Source organism: Grammomys surdaster, unplaced genomic scaffold (genome assembly GCF_004785775.1).
Source record: "Grammomys surdaster isolate TR1022 unplaced genomic scaffold, NIH_TR_1.0 126248, whole genome shotgun sequence".
NCBI classification, from domain to species: domain Eukaryota; kingdom Metazoa; phylum Chordata; class Mammalia; order Rodentia; family Muridae; genus Grammomys; species Grammomys surdaster.
The window spans coordinates 5,134,667-5,152,364 of record NW_021621048.1 but is presented as its reverse complement, the minus strand read 5'-3'; the positions used below and the strand labels follow the sequence as shown (position 1 = coordinate 5,152,364).

General features: G+C 37.6%; 1 protein-coding gene across 1 annotated transcript in view; it reads right to left on the bottom strand.

Annotated features, from left to right (window-relative positions):
• Slc9a9 (solute carrier family 9 member A9) overlaps positions 1-17,698 on the bottom strand; it is a 521,462-nt gene that overhangs the window by 194,663 nt on the left and 309,101 nt on the right. The window contains exons 10-11 of the mRNA XM_028758965.1: positions 8,211-8,324; positions 6,681-6,792 (exon numbers count right to left, since the gene is read on the bottom strand). Coding sequence (XP_028614798.1) covers positions 6,681-6,792; positions 8,211-8,324 — 226 coding nt within the window. The remainder of the gene's footprint in view (positions 1-6,680; positions 6,793-8,210; positions 8,325-17,698) is intronic.

The window sequence follows — 17,698 nt, the reverse complement described above, 5'->3', positions numbered from 1 at the left end:
CTATTAAGAATCTTCCCAGAAAGAAAATTGCAAGCCTTGGTGACTTCATGGGTGAATTATACCAAGCATTAAAGTAAGACACGTATCCTGCAAACTCCTCTAAAGAAACTGAGGAAGATGAAACGCTCTTTAGCTCATTCTATATGCACCGCTCTCAGACCAAAGCTAGGCAAAGACTCTACTATGAAATTAGTGGACTGATCTCCCTTATGATTACTGAAAGACTAAACTCCAACTCAAATTCAATATCACACATTAAGATGATTCTTCACCATACCCTGTTGAGATTCATTCTTAGAGCAGAAAAATGGCTCACCATTGCAAACAATGGCAAACTAAACCAAAAAAATTCAAAAGTAATCACATGATGACTGCAATTTATATAGGAAAAATACTTGGCCAGTTTAGTGGCTTTCTTTTTAAAGTTTTATTTTATTTACTTAGAGCTGTGTGTGTGTGTGTGTGTGTGTGTGTGTGTGTGTATCATCGGACAATTTTTAGGAATGTCAGGAATAGAATCCATGTTGTCAGGCTTGGTAGGAAGCACCTTTACTCCATGAACCATTTGTTAGGCCCTCATCAGCATTTCATGACTAGAAGATGCTCAGCAAACTTGAAATAGAAGAAAATCATTTCAACATAAGAAAAGCCATGTGTGAAAAAAATGAGATCAAATATTACACTCAGTAGTGGAAGTTCCTTCTCCTTGTTCAGAAGAAAGCAAAAGATGAGGACTCTCACCATTTCTACTTAAGGCAGTACTGGGAAGTCTAGCCAGAACAAAAAATGAAGAAAAAAGAATACAGTTATTCACGTTGCAAATGAAGTAAAGTAATTTCTATTTACAGGTTAGAGAGAGTTTATATGTAGAAAATCCGATGGATTCCATATACACTAAGCTATTACAGAAAACAGATGGATTCAGTAAAGTAGAAAGATACAAGATGAATGCACAAACATCAGATGCATTTTAGTAAACCAATAATAAAAATTCTGAAAGGGAAATGATAAAAATAATCTCATCTACAATAGCAAAAAAAGAAAAAATATTTAGGTATTAACCAAGGTGACAAGGTTAAAATTATAAAATGGTAAAATAAATTAAAATTAGAAATAAATGGGAAAAAAAGAAATAAATGGAAACACTTTCCATGTTCATGAAATGCTATATTATTTAATATTGCTATAATATCAGTACTACCTAATTTGATGCTTATTGAAGCTTCAAATGACTATTTTGTTCGCAAAAATAGAAAATTTCATATGGAATCTCAATGGGCCTCCTCAATCTTCCATAATGAAAATATTTTTGGGAAAAATAAAAGAACAAATAAGAAGACTCAAGCTTCCATGTTTGTAAAACTTACAAAAACCCTTTCAATAGTGGCTTGAACAACTTCAGTAATGGCCAGGGAGCATGAGGCTAGAGTTTAATTTCCAGAGCTGTTACAAGGATGATATGGGGATAGTAGTATGCACGTCAAACTCAATACTGGTGATAAGGAGAAAGAAGGATACGGGGGCTTGTTTAGTGGATGAGTTCCAGGCTAGTGAGGGATATGGTAAAAAAAAGTGGTTGGGTGTTGCTTGAGGATTAATAGCTTTGTTGTCCTACAGGCTACAAGCATAAGCACATGCACACACACATACAAGCACATGCTCACGCACATGCACACACACACACACAATAGTGTAGTGCAAAAGTCAAACATGGGATAAAAGAAATTTAACCTGACAATAAAACTTTCACATATCTGGTCAAATTAATTTTGACAAAACTGCCAAGATCAGTGCAGTTTTGAGCAAATGATAGTTGGACAGCTGGATAGCTACGTGCAAAAGAATGAAGTTGTACTCCCAAGTTACATGTATACAAAATGTTCTGACAACTCAGCAAAGCCTAAAACCATAACATTCTTTGCAGAATACAGGCACAATCTTTGAGACATCAGATGTGGCAATGGTTTCTATGGTATAACACCAAAGGCACAGGCGACATAAAGTAAATAATAGACAACTTAGAATTCATGAAAACTTTTAAAACTGTTGCATATCAAAAGACAAAGCTATTGTGTATCAAAATACAATACAAGCCCAGTAAAACAGAAACAAGTGGAATGGGGGAGAACATTCCCAAATTCTCTCTTATAGGGAGTCAATATTTAGGAAACAGAACATTTGAAATTTTTTGACCAAAAGACAAGACATGTTTTAAGATGAGTAAAAAGATGGATGGCCAGTGTGTTCCTAAAAAGATGCTCAACACATCACTAGTAAGCAAGGAAACACCAATCAAAACAGTAAGCTGCTACAGCGTACTGAGAGCACAGATTCTATAAAGAGAAGTAAACAAGTGCTGGGGACAGCATAAGAGAGACTAGAACTTTCTATGTGCTCTTGGTGGGTCTGTGAAATACTGCAGCTGTTATGGAAGGCAGGATGGCAAGTAATTAGCAGAATAAATTGCCATATAATTTAGCAATTCTACCTCTGGATATATATTTAAAATTGTCAGTAAGGTTTTAAATAAATTTGTGCACTCATGTTCATAGCAGGTTTATTCATAATATCTAAAAGATAAAAATGAAACCCAAGAGTGGCAGATGATTGGATAAGCAATATATAATATTTATACACATGCATAACGGGCTATCATTCAGCTTTGAAAGGAAGGAAATACTATATTATTCTACAACATTGGCAAACCCAGAGAATGCTATGGCGATGCAGTCACCAAAAGACACAATGGCAGGATTTTTCTTAAATGAGGAACCTACAAAAGTCAAAACCATGGAAGCAGAAAGTCTCATGGTAGTTTCTCAGGGCTCAGAGGGGGATGAGCAGCTATTGTTTAATGCATATATTTTCCCATTTTACAAGATAAAAAGAGTGTGGCTATGGTGGTGATCATGACACAATTAGGAATGTATCTAATAACTGTGTACTTAAGATGATAAGGTTTATACTATGTGTTCTCACAATAGGAAATTAGAGGGAAAAAATGAAACAAATAACAACCCAGAAACAAAGGCTGGTAATCCCTGCCTGTCCTGCCCAGTTATGGACAAAAACTTTAGGAAGGCAAAATGTGACTTCTGATTTGTGGCATCAATGGGTTGATCACACAGTTACATAACATTGAAAATGTTTGAAAATGGGGGGAACTATTTAATACAGAGTTTTTCTACTGTACCAAGCAATACTGTGAATATTATGCAGTTTTAAGGAAGTTATTAGTAAAAATATGTAGAAGTAAGTTAATCTCTGTGTTGCTCAGATTCATTTCACTTACTGCTTGGCAGGTGACACAGATGGTGATGCAGAAGACGACCCATAGCATTTTCTGGACATCAAGACCACATATAGGAAATTTCTTGAAGTTTGGGCTTGCTAATATTTTTGATGATGGTGATGAGAAAATCAAGCATCCTCATGAAAAAAAAGCAAGCATTTCAACCCCATTGGTGTTTTAGGAGTCTTGCTTCTCTTTTAGAAATGGGAGCACTTAAAACACATACCTCTCACCCCATCCCACAGTTTAAATAGGTGTACAACTTCCTCTAGAAGCTCTTTGTGATTATTAAATCACAAACCTATTACCAGCTTTGAGATCCCTCCCTATGATAAGCTGTTGTTCAAGGGGGTCTCAGAAGCCTCACAGACAATATAGGCTATTGTAATTCTTGGTTTTCCATCAGAAATAGATAATAAGACACTATGGCAGACAATATCACACTTGGGTTACTGATATAGAGAAGTCAAGTGGAGTTGATCTTGGAGTCCCCTTTCTGTTGGCTATATTTCACGATACTAGGATATTTTATACTATGGAAGAAAGTCAGCAACAATCCTATGAAGCTGTAGGCCCTTTGAACTACAATAACAGACTGACAGGCAAGATGCCCTCACCAGGGCAACAGTGGCAAGATTGTCATGAAATAGCCAACCACTTTCTGACTGAATTTAGAGCCCACTGCACAGGAAAGAGCTCATACCCGATGGTGTAAACCTGTAGCCTATGGCTGCAGCAGTCATAAGCTCTAGTGGGGAACCTATTGCTGTTGTTTTGCTAAATGGATATGGTGTCAAACTACCTTCTGACTACTTATATCCAGGCGTTAGGGTTGCTCTTAGCCTTTGTCAGAGAAGCTTGACAGTGAGCTGCAGTTATTTCACGGACTCAAAACTTCTTAGAGTGCCCAGAACAACTGGCAGTGTAGTACATTGTCCTAAATGGAGCATTCAAGTCAATCCTTTCATGTTCTGGGGACACTGTGGAAGAGAAAGCAGAAAGAATGCAAGAGGCGACAGATGGGAGGAAGTGCATTGTGTCTTCTGGACATGATATGGCTGCCGCATACATGAATTTATCTTTGCTGTAGTTACCTGCACAAGCTCTGCATAGACTGGCTCCGTCATCATTTTGCCAAGTATGGGTTCAATAAACCCTATGCCAAGGAGTTCATTAGACTCCTCAGCTTTCTCTGACTGAAGGACTATGGTCTGCTAATGACTGCTAGGAGTGTACCACTGATAAACTTCCCGTGTTCCGGTAATTTTCTCTCCACTTAGGCTCATGAAAGCAACCATAATTAATCTTCTTGGGTCATTAAAAAAATAAAGAAAAGACACAAAAGTGGTAAAAGAGACTTGTTAGAGAAAGGGTTTCAGCAGAGAGGAAGGGAGATGATAGAGAGCAATGGGAGATAAATATGACCAAAAATGTATTACATGCATTTGTGAAATTGTCACAGAGTTAAAAATATCATAAACACATCATCAAATTATAGAGCTCTTATGAGCCCTTGTCTGAATATACCATATTTTTGGCCTCTACTAAGTTTTTGTTTGTTTGTTTGTTGGCAGCTGCTATCATATTGCAAAGCAAATTTAGACATTGCCAAATCTAGAAGAAACCACCAAACCAGGCGGCCATTTAGGTAGAGAGTTTGTATACATACATATCTATAATCATGTGTTATTATTAAAATGACTTTGTCAGGTAAAACAGTGCTTGAAACAAAATGCCAAGCTTTCTAAACAAGCTGTCAATAAGAAATCCATAGATGTTTTGGTGGGAAACACCTTGTACCCCAGTGCTGGCCTCCAGGTTTTAAGTGATTAAGATTACCTGTACTTTCCCACAAAAGAAGTCAATTCATTGTCAAGGCTCAAGGTTGTATTAAGTCCTCAGATCACTGTTGACTTGACAGCTACCTTTCTTTATGACATTTTTACCATAGCATATCTGGAAGCATTGGGAAGCCCTGCTGAGTCCTATAAAAGATAACCTTTACCCTTGGATCTCCATGTGTCTGTATTTGCTAAGACAACTCATTCCAAGCCTGGGATCTACATCAGAGTGCTTGCTCTGTGGAACAGGACAGCACAGAACTGAGGTTGGAACAAGCCTACTATCCCCAGGACTGCCATTAAAGAACTTGAATTTTTGAACTGGAGGGATGGCTCAGTGGTCAAGAGCACTGGCTGTTCTTCTAGAGGATATGGGTGTGCTTCTCAGCACTTTCATGGCAGCTCACAGCTGTCTATAACTCCAGTTCCAGAGGATCTGATATCAACTTCTGGCCTCCATAGGCACTATGCACACATTTGGGCTACAGACATACATGTAGATAAAACACCCCATACATAAAAAGAATTTTAAAAAAAGTTATAAAATGTGAATTTCAAAACACTTGGTTAGCATTGAGGTGATTGAGGATTTGTAAATGCTTTTGTTCCTGGAAGAACTACTTAAGCTGTTAGAGATGCTAAGCACGAAACAACTTGATATTGGCTTCTAGGACTGGTGAATGATAAATAGCAAACAGTACCTAGCAATAAATGTTGGTTTCTCTCACTTTTTTTTGTATTTCCCTATGTGTCCCAACTGTCTTGGCACTATTCTGATGGAAAGTTGTTTTGTTTTTTCATTTGAATGTCATGAACCCATTAATGAGCTGCTCTAAGTCTATTGTAAGTGTATAGACACATAGAAGGTATACTACGTCTCTGAATTCTGTTTCCATTCAGGGAAAGATAATTAAATAGAAAGCAACTATAATCTCTCAGAATTGCTCAGTGGTCAGCAAACTCAATTGCTGTATCTTCTGGAAAGGAGCCTCCATCCATGTCTTAGCAATGAGAACATGTACTATCTGGGAGAGGAGACCTGTGCTTCCATCAGACAGAGCCTGTAACCAATCTTGGGTACATGCTGGTATGCAATTAACATGTTTTTCCAACTAATAACTAAGCCTACATGGATCTGATTAGCTTCTGTGGTAACCATGGGAACTTTCTGGAGCCCTGCATGGATGGTAAAGGCTCAGGGAGAAAGATGGTACCATTCAACACTGTATACTGGGACATGCAATTGAGAAGATGGTAATTAACATCCTCAATGGAAATTGCTCTGATAGGTCAGAGGAAAGTCAATGCACAGCTGAAATTCATTTTAGGTCAGACACTCAAGGTCACACCAGCAAATTCCCTTTACCTTCTCTACTTGCTCCTGTTGCCCAGTACTGAGGGACAAACATGGTGCTAAGTCCAAGGGTCAAACAAGCTCAGGTTTTGTGCAAGTGCTCCAGGTCCCCCCCCCAACCCCTCCCCCATGGCTTTCTGTGCTGTGCAGAGGTGGGAGAGCAGCAGGATGAATGTACAGTGACTCCTCGTACCTGAAAACATCATCATGTGCTGGAAGTTCCAGGGGATCTTCTGCTTTCTGCCCAGATTCAGGAGGAAGGAGAGGGGGTAAATGTTGCAGGCCCTGGCAACAAAAATCGCTAGCTGTTGGGACATATTGAGAAAAACACGGCAGTCTAGAGGCTGAGTGAGGAAGCTTACATTCCATGTCCATATGCTTCTCTATGATATGACCCAGAAAACAAGGATAAACATGACAACTCATCTATGTCTAACTCGCTCCCCAGATTCATCGTTCAATGTCAATTCCTCCCCAGAAGGACATAAAATTCTGCCTTCCTTTGAACATATGCTTGGCTGAAAGTTGGTACTGCACTGCCATCTCAGTGAGTAAATTTCCTTATCACGTTCATGTTGCTGGTGACTGACTCCTGGGTTCTGCTGGAAGCTGCGAGGCAGCAACGCCCCGATGCTATGGTGTTATCCTCCCCAGCAGCACTTTGGAAAGAACAGATATATTCCTGCTGGTGCTTTCCATCTCACTTCCCATCCGTTCCTGTGCCTGTTCCTAGCAAGCTTGCTTACTTTTTTCCATTTGGTGGATTTAATTTCGAGAGGAGCTAACTGTCAACATATATGATACAACTGCTACTTCAAGAGACTTCCGTAAAAAGCCAAAGTCTCCTAAGTGAATGTCTGCTGAAAAGCTCAGCCGTAAGCCTCCCTCCTGTGCGTGTCTTTACTTGTGCTCGTCTTGTCTTTACTCCCTCCTTGGTGGTGTGTCTGTTCTAGCTTGTCCTTGACAGGATGAAGGGATTTGGAGTGAGACAGCTTCCTTTTCTGTATGATCTAGGTTGAGATGAAATTTGGGAGTTTGGCAGAATCCTGGTGGTGAGAGATTGACACCAAATTCACGTGAATGGTGGGAACAGGGAGATGGCAGGCTCCCCAGAAGTTAAGATCATCTGTCTGATGCCTCTGGAGGTATCATTTCATTTTTCAGGTAGGTGGACAATAGCTGCAGGCTTATCTTAAGAACCGTTGTAATTGTTCAGTGTCCCTTTGGCCAGCTACATGCTCTCATGGTGGAATGACTGACTCCAGCCCTCCAGAAGGAGCACCCTCTATATTAAAAATGGGGGTCTAGATTTTTGTCTGTTCTTGTAGCCAGAAAATGGCTACAATGGTTATCTCTCTGTGTGTTTGTGTATCTGTGCATGCATGTAACTCACTGATCAGATTAGGTTGGCTGGCTAGCAAGTCCCAAAATCTGCATGTCTCTACCTTTCCAGAACTGAGATTACAAGCATGTTTTACCATAGCCTGCTTTTTTTTGTAGTTTTTGGGGATCAAACTGTGGTTCTCATGCTTGTGAGGCAAATACTTCACTGGCTGAGCTAACTCCATGGTCACAAAAGGTGTTATTTGTTGGAAATAAACTTGCACATGCATAATGCTTTTGATGTTGAAAGCACCGCAGTCATGTTAACATCTATGATGTCTTCAAAGTCCTACTAGGAATAAGGTTGGAACATTTTCTATTAGTTTTCTTCAAAGGATACAAAGGCTCCGAGTATAAAAAGAGCATTGAAAATGTGATTCTGGAAGGTGAACAGAGCCAGGCCCATGTAGCAGAAGATGACATTCTCAGCCAGGAAGTTCATAAATTCAAACAGCTGAAAACAAAACAGAGACCAAAAGCCACTGATTACCACTCAGATGTGGGTACAGCTTATTTATTACAGCTTTCATGACTGGACCATCCTTTTGCATATACTCTAACACTTTGACCTTGAGCTCCTGCTATCAGGTCACTAGACTTACCTGGTTCTTTGTCTGGTGACTTATACCACAGCCAGGTCAGCATTGTATTGTTTTCAACTGTCAGCCTTCCAGATATAGTTCAGGTGGCATTAACCAGCCATATCTTTTTACAGAACAATTCCTACTAAGATGACGAAATAGTCCCAATTTTCCCTGTTAAGGAAATGGAAGTCAAGTGGCTTGCTCAAGCTGTATTACAGAAAATGATGTAAAGGTTGTTTAGCATGCCTGTAGATACACTTGAGGTCCAGGGCAGAGAGAGAGAGAGGGAGGGAGAGATGGAGAAGGAGAGGGAAAGGGGGAGGGGAAGGGGGAGGGGGAGGGGAGGAGGAGAGGGGGGAGAGGGAGACGGAGAGAGGGAAAGAGGGAGAGAGGGAGGGGAAGGGGAGTGAGAGGGGGGGAGGGAGGGAGAGAGAGAGAGAGAGAGAGAGAGAGAGAGAGAGAGAGAGAGAGAGATCAAAGCAGCTTAAATTAATCTAGCCTCTTCAAACAGGCAGGAGAGACAAACCTGGAAAAACTTGGAATGAGAATGAACATCAATTATATTTTAACATTAGAGTGATTAGTTTATTTCAACCCCTAGTCAATGAGACTCATTAAACTGACTGATGTAGGTATATCCATTAAATGTCTACAACTTCTAGCTAGTAAAGGGGATGATTAATCCCAGAGATGAGCTTCTGCAGTAAGAACAGAATAGATACATCAAACTCAGCCGGAGGAATGGAGTAATAACATGTTATGCTGAGGGGTGCTCCCTAGAGTTATTCTTAGGCCATTAACTAAACAATTTAAGTTAAACATAAAAAGGATTTTCTAACTTCCATATTAAAAGCAAAAGGGAAATGTTTCCAGGGGCTGTACCAAAGTCTGATCCAGCAGAGACTTTATTTTATGATCCAGGCTTTCCATTTGGAAGTTTCTGAAACTTCATTCCTGGTCCTAACGTAAATCATGTTAGGTAAATGTCTCTCGAGGCATTGCTCCAGACTTTGTAAGGACTCATTATTTTTTCATGTAATGTATTTACAGCCCCACAAATAATGCCCAATACCTGCTCACTGACAGTTGACAGAAAGAGAAGCAGGATCTTGTCAGAAACATTATTTAAAACCAGTAATAGAAAGAAAGGATTAAAAAAGACACTGCTCCTTCAGAACAGTATGGTCTTTCTGCAGTGGCAGCCACCATCAATTCCTGTGAGCACTCTGTTTACATTCTAGGCAGCTAATGGAAACAAACAGGGTCCTGGTGAATGTCCTTTTTCTCACCCCTGCTGTGCTAAGCTCCCATGGAAGAGTCCCCTTTTCTTGTGCCTATTCTTAGAAGGACACTGATGAAAATCATGAGCGACCTACCATCAGAACCATACTACATCCCAAAGCCTTTACTTCAAGTAGCATTCCACTGGGTCTGACTTTGTGGGGGGGGTGAAGGTAGAAATATGTCCAGTCCTCAGCAGCACTTTAGCTTTCAACACTGATAAACAAATGTCAAGGTAAAGTTAAGAATGTCTCTCCTGCACCCACTCCAAGTGTATTTCACCTTAGAGAGGACATTTTGTGACCTGAAAATATTCAGCCTCTTCCGTGTGGCCACTCTAGTTTCCCTCTGGAGTGTATTACATTCTCTGTATCCTCCATGGCATCTTGAGTCTCTCTAGCTTGGATGTGGAGTATAGAATTCTGGACCAAATATCTCAGATCTGTGCATTTCTCTACACATCCCATTTGGTTCAAAATGGGTATGGTATATTTGGAGCCAAAGCAATTCAACAGGGCTTTTGAAAGGAGTGCTGGGATGACAACGCCCACCTTCCCACTGGATGAGAAGTCAGAAGGATGCTGGCAGAAGCCACCCACAGCCATCTGTGATCACAGGGGGAAGGCTAAGAAGCTGAACTCCTGGTCATTCTACTTAAGCTCTTTTATCCAACTTCCCCCACAGCAACAATCAAGATCCTTTCTGCTGTAAAAGGTATGGGGTCAACGTGCTAACCTTTTTTGAGATAATAAGAAAGTTTATTATGCTTGCCTACTGCCTCTCATCTTAAAGAGAGAACAAGGCATGAGGGACTTGTCAGTTCTTTCTCTTACTTGAGATGTGACAGGAGCTTTTACTGTAAATTTTTACTTTGGGTCTACGGCTTTAAGTGTTTGCTTCACAGATTTTCCTCCCTTTGATAATGCTGAACTTTAGTTTGATTTTTTTTCCACTCAGCCTATTGAAACCTAACACAGTGCATTATAAGCATCTGTGCACATATACACATCACAAAATTTACACTTTCGATTTAAGTTTATTCTGGGATATATTACTTTGTTCCCACTACTGTTCTGTGTGACTCCCACAGTCTTTTTAAATATCACTGATAATAATGCATTCAGTATTCCACAGTGCTGGCCTTAGCCCAGGCTCTACGTTATTGAGAAGTTTCTTGATTTCACATATGTAAAAATAATTTTATTGATCCTTAATTATCCAGAAACTTATGTGTGACTTATAAATCACATGTCAACAATTTAAAGTTTTAAAAAGGATTGCCAGTACCCATGGTCAGCCATTCATGCCTCCTTCCTCAGAAGAGCCACTAGAACTTACATACTACTAATTCATTGTCCCTTTATGCTCTTCAGTTTCATGGGAACCAAATTAGACAATATGTCCACTTTATCACGTACTATTCAATGGAATATTTGTGAAAGTCTTCATGTTGTATATAATAGTTATTTTAAATTATATTAATAATCTACTTATTTACACGTGTAAAGGTAGGCATTTGTGTTGTTTCAGTTTGGAGCTATGGTAAGGTTTGCTGTTATATGCTTGCCTTTCTAAAGAATTACTGGGATGAAGTGCCATGCCGTCTTCCAAAATGGTGGTCCCAACTTACATGCCCAATGGTGGTTCCAGTTGCTTAGATTCCTGCCAACACTTAGGTTTTTTTTCTTCCTTTTGTGTTTCTTGAATTCACAATTTTGCCTCTTGACGTTTGAATTTAGGAATCACCTTGTCAATTTGAACAAGACAGAATACTGATATTTTAGTGGAATTGCATTGAATTTTTAGATTAATGTGGATAAACTTTCTAGTTTTGGATCTTGGAATCCATTCATGAATACACTTTATCATTATTTTGACTTTTAACTTCTCTTTATGACTTATGTATGAATATTTTGGGCATCTTTGTTTACATTTATAACTATATGATGATCTGTTGCTGTTATAAACAGCAATAACATATCTAAGTTCACTTTCTTATTGTTTATTGCTAGATTCATATATAGGTGCATATATATATTTAATTTTTAAACAGATATTTTATTTAGGGCCCTATTAAGTTGATGTCATAATTTTAACAATATATTGGTAGATTACTTTAGACTCTAAAACTATGTTGCTTTCAGATATGAGTAAGTTTGATTGTTCTCCTTTACAGTTAGTGTGTATTTGGGATCCTTTATATATGTTTATCTCATTTAATTACAATTGTCAAGACCTTTAATATAGTATAAAATATAAATGGCACTAAGGCTATTTTTGTCCTATTTTTAATCCCAAAGGGGCAATGTGCAATATTTCTCTTTCAAGTTTAGAGCAAGTACACAGTATAAATTTCTCCTTCAATTTTCTATATATTAGAACTAGAGACTTAATAGTCAAGACAATAATGTATTAGTTTTCATAAGTGCTTTTTATTGCTGTGATCAGACACTGAAAACATCAACTTGAGGAGGAAATATTTTAATTTGGCTTCTACTTCCCTCTCACAGTCCATTATCGAAGAAAATCAAGGCAAAAATCCAAGGCAGGAACGTGGGGGCAGGAATGGATTCAGAGAGAATAGAGGAATGCTGTTTATTGCCATGCTTTTTTATACTACCTGTCCATGAGTGGCACCGCCCACAGTGGACTGGGCCTTCTCACATCAATTCTTAATCAAGAAAATGCCCCACAGACATATCCACAGGCCTATTTGATGAAAGCAATTCCTCAATAGCTTCCCTCTCCCTAGGTAACTCCAGTTTGTGTCAAGTTGACAAATAACCAGCACATTTACAAAGCTCATCATATGGTACAGAGGATTCTTGTGTATCTTCAGGAAAGCTCAACTGGTTATGACACTTCCCCACATGTTACTGAATCTGATTTGATATTACTGTGTTGGCTGTTGAATGTATATCTTGCATAGTTAAATCTGTACAAAACATACAAGCGTATATCTTGTGTGGTTAAGCTCATAAATAAGATTCTTAGACTCTAAGTGCTTGAAAGAATTCTGGGTCTACAGTTTTCTCTGTAGAAATATTTTAAATTAGGCATAACTATTTTAGTAGATGCAGATATGATTAGTCAGGATCCCTATATGTATCAATGATCTGCATTTTCATACTTATTGGTATATAGTTGTCCATAATATTATTAATATTACAGTGGTTATCGTTATACATTCCCTCCAATATAAGTTATTTTCATCTTCATTGTTGATAAACATTTTTATTCCTGGAAAGTTCCCAAGATGACTGTTCTCAGGATGAGCCTCTAGCCTTGTTGATTAATCTGTATTGTGCCTATCTCTCAAGGAATTAATTTCGCTCATCTTTATATTTCTGTTTTAAATTTCTCTTTTATATCACATTAGGGAAAAGGTTGATTTTTGGGTGAGTTTCTGTAAAGAAGTTATGTCTGCAAAGAGTGATTGAAGCTGTGTCTGCAAAGTCTGATAGACTGATTACAACATCAGTGATACAGAGATATTGGGATGCTAAAGTTTCAGAGTCTAATTGCAAATTTATCTTGGACTGTCATTAGTCCCATAGACAGCCATTCCTTGACCACCTCTTGTTGGACCCAACATTCTATGACTAACAGACTAAAACTATTTGAAATGAATTAATTTAACAAACTATACTTTTTACTAACCAAAAGGCTAAGAGTCATCAGACAGCATCTGAGGCCAACAGATCAGATTTCTTTGTCAAAGCTGCCTGTGTGATGTATTTTAAAAGTGCCCTGATTTATGCCTTTCTTTCTTCTGTCTTAAAAAATGTCATGAAATTGCTCCCATATTGTTACGTGGAATTTGGAGTAACTTAAATCTATGCTCCTGGTCACACAGAGTTGACTCTCAAATAAACTGTCTCTTATCCTTTTTGTGTTTTTGTGATGACATGGGATAGATTATAGTACAAACTATCTAATTTGTAAAAAGAACATAACAATATATAAGAAATTAATTGCTTGCCTCCCTTAGCCTTATATCACCATTAGCTATCCACCTCTGTATCTGTAGGCATTCTTACCCATTTATCTCTATTGTTCAATATTCTTAATTTCTTTAAAGTTGTTTCACAATGCTGGGCAAGACAAAGCTAATGAACTGATTCCGAATTTGCTTGTTATACTCAAATATACTCCAGATGAACCCTCAATTTCTATGAAAAAAGGCAAACTTAATCGTGAGTTATTCAATAAGTCATCCGTGATTTCGTATGTAATTTTCAATGAGGAAATATTATAAAGGTTATTTATATTAGCAGTGATTTAGCAGCAAAGAATCATAAGGAACACCAACAGATGTGAAATTTGGAGATAGGCTTCTTTAGGAGAAGAAGAAAGGGTAGTAGGGTGAAAATTATTAAAATTTTCCATATGTACATGTGGAATTGTCAAATAAATAAATAACATAGTTAACTAATGATATATTTGTATAATGGTATATGATACAGGGAATTTTTTGAGCAATGAAAGAAGTTGAAGAAATACATGATATACTTGTATCCATCTGAATGTATCCACCTATGTATACACATATATTTTATGGAGCGTTAACTTAATGTTTATTTTTACTAAGAAACTATTACTTTCATAGTTTGAAAAATTAAATGAAATTAGAGCCAACATATTAAAGTAGAATAAAAATCTTTCCAAACATTTGCTTCCATTAGCTTTGCTAGACTGTTTCTCTATATTCCTAGGAAGTTACCAGGCACCCTCATTTATTTCTAATGTACTTCATATTGTTTTTGTTCTTCCTTCTCCTCTTCCTCTTCCTCTTCTTCTTCCTTTCCTCCTCCTCCTTTTCTTTTTTTTTAAAAGTAAGTTTATTTTGGTTTGTAAATTGAAGGAACATAGTCTACTGCAGTAGGAAGCCATGCTCAAGAGAGAGTTTGAAATGGGAAATTGCATTTTATTAATATCAGAAATCAGAGAACAAGATAAATATTGGTGATCAGCTTGATCTCTTTTATTTTTTTTTGTTATTTCGTTTTGATCTGGGATCCCTGTTCAAGGATGGTACTGACCATATTCAGGGTAGGTCACCCATTCTCCCTGAACTGTGACCATCTTTTGCTAAAAAATAATAATGTTAAACGTTTTAGAATCTTCGCCTATCTTGATTAATCTTCACTATCAATTTAGTTAGATTTGGAAATGTTTGGGGCCATATTCTGGCCATGTTTCTAAGGATGTTTTCAGAACTATTTAGCTCCCTACTTTCTATAAAAGCTGTTTTTCAGTGTAGATGAAAACACAGCAACACAACAGCATTTATCCTTCTGTAGAACATCTGTTTCAGTGGTCTTTCCATTCATCTAAGCACAGACATATAGTCAATATAGCTAATATTGTATGATTCTGAGCACGTTTTGTATAGATAACTTCAATGATAATCATACGTGTACAGATAATGCAAGAGTATTTTAAACCTCTTTCCATTCAACTTTACTTAAAGGTGCTACACAATCCTTCATGGTGGCACACCATCCATCTGTATCTTTCCTCCTACCAAATTTGACTTCATTCTATCGCTAACCAGATATCTGGTTATTTTCATATTTTTTCTCTTATAAACAATGCTGCCCAGAGCATCTTTGCACAGGCTTCTCTCCCTAGTGAGTGATTACTCCTCAGGTAAATTTCCTGACATGGACCTCTCTGTCAGAGGAGATACATTAATTTTCGGTTTTAAGCATCCCACCAGCCTGCCCTTCAGAAAGAATGAGGCAATTTGCACCTCTGCTCATGCTGCAGAGGGGACCCTTCTCTCCACACTCCTGACAACATTCATTTTTATCAATTTTTAAAAACATTTGACAATCTGATAGATTCACTTTTAAATTGTGATAGTTGTTAGCATTTTAAAGAGGTTCCTTTAATAGCAAGGCAGCCTCACTGATTAGCACTCCTCTGTCTAGCTCCAGCATGTTACATCGTGGTCTGAATGAACAGGCATTGTAATTATTTCCTTCTTGAGGCACTTAATGAAAATCTGTGGGTGAATTCAATTTTGTTTCACATGCAAAACCTCCTAAAGATATTTCAAAAGGGACTCTCCAGCGGGTCCCTCATCAGACAAATCCAATTTGACTATTAAAACTTCATCGTCTGCGTCTGGCCTCAGGTAGTCATTCACTGAGGAAATGGAATTACTGGCCAATTTAGGCAAAAAATTAATGAACAAATAAAGATAATAAAGCTTCATTCCAAAGCCAGTAATATTAACATCAACAACAAATCTCAAACTAGTCAACCCACAATTCAGTGTAATAACAAATACCCTTCTAATCTATGTCCTTCCCACTCAAGATCAGTGAAAAAACTTGACTCACTTTTTATTTACCAGTATAGTAAACAATATTTATTTTGTTTGCATGTATTCACAGTATGTAAATTTTTGGAGGTGACCCAGGTTAAAAAAAAATCTGTGCTTAGCGGAGCTGGTCTTCAGGGGACAAAAAGCAGGATGGCAGTGCCAACAAGGGCAGGGAGCAATACAGCTTCTAAGAGGACAAGATGTTTCAATATTCTGGAAGCTTACATGTCACATGGAGTAGCCAGTCACATGTCTATCAGGCAACAGATTTGCTCACCAAACCATGTTCTAAGAACACTCAATAGACAATATGCAGAACGGCAAGAGTTAATTACTTTATACTTATTAAGAACTTAAGAAGACACCTGTTTTATGAAATATAGTAGTCACTAATTTTCACAGACATTTTCCTATTTGTTCCAAGGGATGAAATTTGATCATGCAATCACAATTTTTTGTGGAGAAATTTTACACAACTCAGTTAACAAATAGTAATTTAACTTGACAAATATTTAAATATTAATTTAACTTCACAGATATTTAAATATTAATTTAAATTCACAAATTCCTTAACATCACTTAGGATTAGGACTGTTTAAGAGAATCTAATGATTTTTATATACTTATCTAAGAAAGGCACTGAAATTCATTTCGACTGGGTGTCTTTAATAGTAAGGTTTCATTACTATTAAAAGACACTATGGCAAAAGCAACATTTCTTTATACATTTTGAATATTAGTCCTCTATCAGATATAGGGTTAATGAAGATCTTTTCCTAATCTATAGGTTGCCATTTTGTTCTGTTGACAATGTCCTTTGCCTTACAGATGTCTTAGGTTTCAAAAGGTCCCATTTATCAATTATTGATCATAGAGCCTGAACCATTGTGTTCTTTTCAGGGAAAATTTCTCCTGTACCAATGTGTTTGAGGCTATCTCCCACTCTGATTAGATTCAGTGTATCTGGTTTTATGTTGAGGTCCTCAATCCACTTGGTGTTTAGCTTTGTACAGGATGATAAGTATGTATCAATTTGCATTTTTCTACATGCAGACTGCCAGTTAGACCAGCACCGTTTGTTGAAGATGCTTCCTTTTTTCCACTGTATGGTTTTGGCTTATTGATCAAAGATCAAGTGACCATAGGTGTGTGGGTTTATTTCTGGGTCTCCAATTCTATTCCATTGATTAACAAATGTTTGTTTGTACCCATCTATCTATAACACCCAACCGTTCAATACACTCCAAGCATCAAACAAGAGAAAACGAATCTCTTGTTGATTTGAAGACTAATTTTCCACTGAATGAGTTCTTTCTGACTCATCCTTTCTCCCTCCAAGAAACTCCAGACCTCCACTGTGCTCAGGATGGGGACTTCTTAAGCTTTTCCACTTATGATCCCTCTCCATGCAAAAAATGTTACAGGACTTTGAAAACATAGGTATATAAAATGCATGGTATATACATCAATCAATGCTAATAAGCCACAAAGGAATGTATTTTTAAAACAATTCTTTAATGTATATTTTATTTGAACACAGAAAGATTAAAGCAACTTTGCATAGTAATGAGATGAATGTGCTTGTTTATGTTATGTAAGGGATTACGTCTTAACTGAATGTTTATGTCA